Source organism: Saccoglossus kowalevskii, chromosome 3, assembly GCF_978046115.1.
Source record: "Saccoglossus kowalevskii chromosome 3, keSacKowa6.1, whole genome shotgun sequence".
NCBI lineage: Eukaryota > Metazoa > Hemichordata > Enteropneusta > Harrimaniidae > Saccoglossus > Saccoglossus kowalevskii.
Window position 1 is genome coordinate 29,491,328 of NC_140643.1, and position 6,000 is coordinate 29,497,327.

General features: G+C 33.4%; 1 protein-coding gene across 1 annotated transcript; it reads right to left on the reverse strand.

Annotated features, from left to right (window-relative positions):
• Positions 1 to 546: 546 nt before the first annotated feature.
• Positions 547 to 5,222, reverse strand: LOC102810159 (transient-receptor-potential-like protein). The gene is made up of 9 exons (XM_006825456.1): positions 5,082 to 5,222; positions 4,282 to 4,432; positions 4,004 to 4,179; positions 3,625 to 3,804; positions 2,604 to 3,346; positions 2,221 to 2,506; positions 1,156 to 1,299; positions 964 to 1,008; positions 547 to 639 (listed from the first exon to the last, which is right to left on the reverse strand). Exons 1-9 carry the CDS (start codon positions 5,220 to 5,222, stop codon positions 547 to 549), a joined length of 1,959 nt encoding a protein of 652 aa, XP_006825519.1.
• Positions 5,223 to 6,000: the final 778 nt, after the last annotated feature.

A 6,000-nucleotide genomic window follows, 5' to 3' on the forward strand; every position in this document is an offset into this window, starting at 1 on the left:
ATTTATTGTTATTCTATAAAACCAATATGTACCCTAAACGCAGAAACTAACATAACGCTGTTCTCCAATATAATATCAATGATTTGCTCTTTACTTAAAACGTAGCAGTTTCATTAATGTTTTGTCTAGTACTATACTAGTTCTCATACTCTACTGTACAGATTCCAACTGTTATTCCGCTTCGTTCACTAGTATAAATATAATTCGTTATTTTAATTTTAATTGGAATCATTAATCTACAATTGAATGTATTAAATGCGAACATTTAATTTATTGTTAATAATATAATAATTCTGTGAACGTTTTATTCTAATAGAAAACACATAATTTCAGTGGAAAATGTTTGTTTTTCATATTCAGCACCACCACCACCAACAATAACAACATCGACCACTTGATTGGTGTACATTCATATTCAATTCACAAATTCGTTGTAGTTTACAGATACAGACAATAAATTCATTTATGTCAAACGAACTTTCATTCCCTTTTCCCGAAGTGGGATTTCAATTTAGTTTTCTTGATTCCATCACACAATTCCACATTTTAATATTTCGTTTTGCATGCTATCAAGTTTGTTTGGTTGTCAGTCGCTTCAAACTTCTGTTTTAAATACTCGTATATAATTCGTCTAAGGACCTATAAAAGAATTTTCAACAGAATATAATAATAAAGCATTATTGAATAATAATGTAATTGTATCTCTGCTTGGCTTTAATGCCAGAATTAATTTAATTACACAGAAACAACATTACTCATTCTTAGTACATAGACAGATACGTTGTAACTTCATTTAGTAACATTTTGGAATGTCGAACCTTTCTATAGACATATGATAAAATGATATTGTACCAGTTGTAGAAATTGTGAGGGGGGCATTAAGAGATGATAATTAAATGTGCATTCAACCATATAATAAATTATTATATATCAGTTGGTTTTACTTCATACTGAAAGACTAACCTTATCATAATCGCTCACTCCTATGACTGTTATTCTTGTGGTTTTCTGTAAACAAGTGTAACTTGTATCATATAAGCAAGTAACAATGCGAATTGCCGCGGCTGTGAGTTTGAATGCTTCTTGTGAGTTTATTTGTTTGTAACGTAAAAACTAACTTTTACGACTTGTATTTGAAAATGTGTTGATATCTACCTGTTTTTCTATTGGCAAACTACGGATAACACAGTTCTTTATGAACTCGAACACATTGTAAGGTGGTGGTAATGCGAGTGAATACTGTGAATACTGCATAGTTACGCTCGTGCACGCATACACCCATTCTATATCATTGTCATTCTATGAACAATAGAAGTATATTAGCATGCGTCTATGTGTTATTTCATAAAAGAATATATGCCTCTATAATAATCTAGAACATTAGGTGTGTATCATCAGGCTCTTAGGTGTTAAAGGAATTAATACATTTATTATTATTATATTTTATTTTATTCGAACTAAATCTGTATTTCTAACACTAACAATAATTCAGATTCTATATCGTTTTTTCAAATAGTGTTATAACATAACGCCTAAATGACTACTGTAGTATCACACGGTGTTGGAATAACCTATGTGATTTTTTGATTATTCTTATTCTTCCTACACTTATGTAACTAGACTATTGTCAACGATAGTTTTCATAGTTTAATTGGCAAAGTACCTTATCGACAGTATGCACGTCCTGATTGAACAGCTTGAATAACAAACGAGGGTAGAAATACCTTCGTAAAATAATCTGTTCACGAAACAGTGTCTCTAAGTAAATGCACGTGTGGCCTCTAATTCAATTTACTTCATAACTGCAAGTAATAAACGACCGTCCGCACAAATTATATGAGCTCAACACTAGGTCGAATAACGCTCAAGACGTATATTAGTTTTTGTTTTGTTGCCTGGGGATCGTACTAGGATTTTGTAATACCTGGTGTTATAAATTATGCGTAGCATGTGCGGTTCGGTGCGGGCATCTTGTGGCTGAAAGTATTTTTATAGTACAGTTTGCCGATAATCGTGTAGTATCATAAAAGTCAGAAGAGTAGAAACAATAAAATAAATCTAATTTTTTAAAATTCGCATTCAACTTCCTGTGGTATTATTATAATTCAATTTGACTATAATAATTTATTGGAGATATATAATATACTTTGTAGAATTTATATATGCGGTTTTGCATCAGCACATTCTGTTGAATGTTGATAAAGACATTCAGGTACTTACATAGATTTTGGCATATGTATTGGTCATCATGGCTATATAGATATTAAGTAGGCCAAGAATCACTACTCCACAGTACAAGGCATACATCATCATACCATAGGAAGCTACTATTTTCAGAGAAGTCTGGGTTGTATAGAAGCGACACTGTGTATCATCGCTGTTATGTGTTGAAGAATCTGTCTTATTGAGCGAACATCCAAGTGTCAGTGACTCCCCCGAATTTATTCTACTGAATTCATGGATACCAAAAAGCGACCAAAGTAAGCTCCAACAGGTTGATAACAAACTGAAACAAATTGTAACAATAAAATCTACATTGATGGACATTTTCAATAACAGTGACTCAATTAATTAAACAATGAAACACATACGGAATTAATTACCTTTCAGAAAATCCTCCAAGATTCCCGTCATAGTAGAGATAATGCAGTGAAAGAGAGCAAGAAATTTGAAATACAAAGAAGACCACAAGAAAGCGAATAGAATCTTTGATTACACATTTTAGTCCAATAAGCATTGGGCCTATTGCAGAATTCAAAAGCATAAACTCAAGCAATTGCGCACAAGAATTCAATAGACCCGTGCAACACATACAACGGAATAACGCATTGACAATAGCAGCTTCTTCGGAATCACCTTCAAAGCATAAACAGACTAGATATAATAGAATCTGTACATCATATATACACACAACAACAGCCATATTAGTGCCACCATACATGTTTGTTAAAACATTCAAAATACCCCTTAACTTCATGTCTGTGATCAGCTTTAGGGTCATACCCACTCCATAAAGCATGTACATTACACACACTAATACCCACAATGGACCATTGACAAGTAGTGATGTCATGTCAGAAGATAACACCTTATTTATGATGCATAAATATAAAATGATGTATCCCACTTGTGCGAAAAAATGCATCATTATCATTGTACTCAGGTTCTTCAAAGATTTGCTGAATCTAGTTGACGGCAAGATGAGATACAATACGGCAGTTACTGGTTGTAACAATCCGTAAACCAGAAGTGCGTAGAGTAATGTCAGACTATAACTTCTGAACACTTCATAACCTTGATACCATATACTCGCTAGCACATGTTGACACCTGGAATCTGCTACAAACTGTAATTTAAAACGCAACATAAATCGACCAATAAAGTATCACGTTGAGCATAACTAAAATCTTATTTTCAGCAGTTTGTTCTGTTGTCGGGTATTAGATACATGTTAAGTATTCAGAAATTCAGTTTCTAATGTAACTCGACACTGATATCTAATTAAAAAACATGTTCTACTCGCTTGGTATAAAATGAACTATATCCACTACTTCACTAGTTTAACAACTACTAATATACAAAATAATAGACAAATCAATTTGTAAAATGTCAATGAAAAATCACCTTTTTCGCCCGGACTTCTATGGCCTTTTCTAACATAAGCAATTTGTTTTGTGGCGGTTCAGCATTGGCTGGATTTGGCTTTCCGTGTAAAAGTAACAACACCTCTTCATTTGTAGTACATTTACTCAGGAGTTCAACAGCAAAATTTTCCAGCTTCTCTAATATAACATTATATTCACCCTGAAATTTTCAATTTTTGCACCCATAGATTACAAACTGTTACTACCTGAAGAGTGTGTGTCACGTGAACACGTCAGGCTACTCGACCTTCAATCATTGAGTATTACTGATTTATTCCTATGATCATACGTATATGTTTGATCGATTTTCTTCCACAATATATTTGTAATATATATTAAAACAATGAAGAATTACTCACCCTAAAATATTCATTATCAAACATTCCGTCCGACAATTTATGAATCTCACCAATCAGTTGTAATGTAGTGCGTAGAGGGTCATCACTTGTAAGTGATATGTACGACGGACTGGATAGACCATGGTAAAAATTAGTCATCTGTAGAGAGAAGTTCAATTCTCTTCTCATTTCTTTATCTGAAAGAAAACAGTAAAAATTATTTCCTGCTGCGCATTTCGTGTAACAGATTATGTCAAATGAATTCACTCATAAATTTACTTTTTATATAAAACACTTACTAGTAATTGTATCAATTTTTAACAACTTTGCTCCGTGGTCCAGCAGTAACTTGATCATTAGAAAATGATCTTGTTTTGCTGCCTGTAGTAAGCCAGTTGTAGAGATACTGTTTTTTATTATGCCCAGATTTAGATCCAAATCTCTCGCCTCCTGTCAATTAATTCATGAAAATACACATGTGGTTAGATCAACAAGCGCTTTATTATAGTTCTACAGTCTTGTATTATTGGTGAATAATATAATTTCCATACTGTGTGTGGAATTAGTACTGGTAAATTTTAAAAATGAAAATTCTAAATATATAAAACATTAATATCGTGTATTGTCATTGACGACTGCTGGTGGGATAAATAATGCATAAACAATTGTGTAGCTGTGTAGGGTATCTTTTAATATTTTTAAACGACATACAGATAATATGCAGGGCCATAAAGTCAATCTATCAAACTACATAGACAACACAATACCGAGAATGACAAGTCATTGTTCAGTCACAATATGCTTAGAAATTATTGTGATGCTCCAACGTATTAACGTATATTGTATGTAATAACCTTGTCAAGTAAATCAATATACGCGGCGAAACAGATGAATGATAATGACTACTATCGACCTTATATGAATGGAGATTGATTTCTCACTGCTACGCAGATTGTACGGCTTGTCCATTTCACACATGAAATGGAGTTATACTGGTTGTCTAACTGTAAGTGTACATGTTTCAGTCTCTGTATACATGACATTAGGTTAATAAGCTGACTAAAGAATTATTTTTTATAATTATAGATTGTTTCCATACCTTAATAAAAGCTTCAACTTGTTCAACATTCCCTTCTTCAACTAGATGTACCAGCTTTTCGTCCGAGGCATTTATGTTTCCCTCATTTTCCGGGCTGAATACGTCCTTTAATATCCCAATTTCCGGAGAAACAGACCCCATTATGAGTATATCTTGACTTTAGTCAGAAATCACAGCTGTCTTATGAGTGACAAACAGCCCTGCAATTACAGTGTATTTAATCACATTTATGAGTCGTTCTATAGTTCTTTATTCCGAGGCATATTGTGTTCCTGTCATCTGTATCGAGTGACTTGATTGGCCAATTTCGAATCACTGTGCGCGTACTGATATTCGCCTGGTGTTTATACGTGTCTCACTGATATTGAATGTTCCCCGTGTGATCTCATGATTGTCTAGTCTACGTATAATGTATATGCCCGAATATTAAATCTATTTGTACAGTTTATTATTTTCGCTTGTTATATTCAAATAGATATTATTTTCATAACTTTCGTCGTGTCCCTAGTTCACTGCTTACAATAAGTTGTACAGGGAACAATCCAGGCATTAGCTGGCTTATTTTCGATGTTTCAATCAGTAGGGTGTCAAAGAACCCACAACACGAGGTGAAGGCGTGCCTCTTATCACTTTGTGGTCGGATGCTAGCCTACCCCGTGACAGTCCCACTATTACCGTATTTTGCAAAAATGGTTTTAAAATGTTATAAACTATAATCCTGATCATACATTAGCAGATACATGCAAATGATAATCAGTCAATCAAATCGAAGAGAGTGAGACAAAAACTGATTTATCACATAGCGATTGAAATTTATAAAAAAGAAACAATGATATAGCTGGTTACATACAATGTGACATACATATTATTTAAAACATGCTTGAACTGACCACATACAAAACTCCACGGTTTATCACCA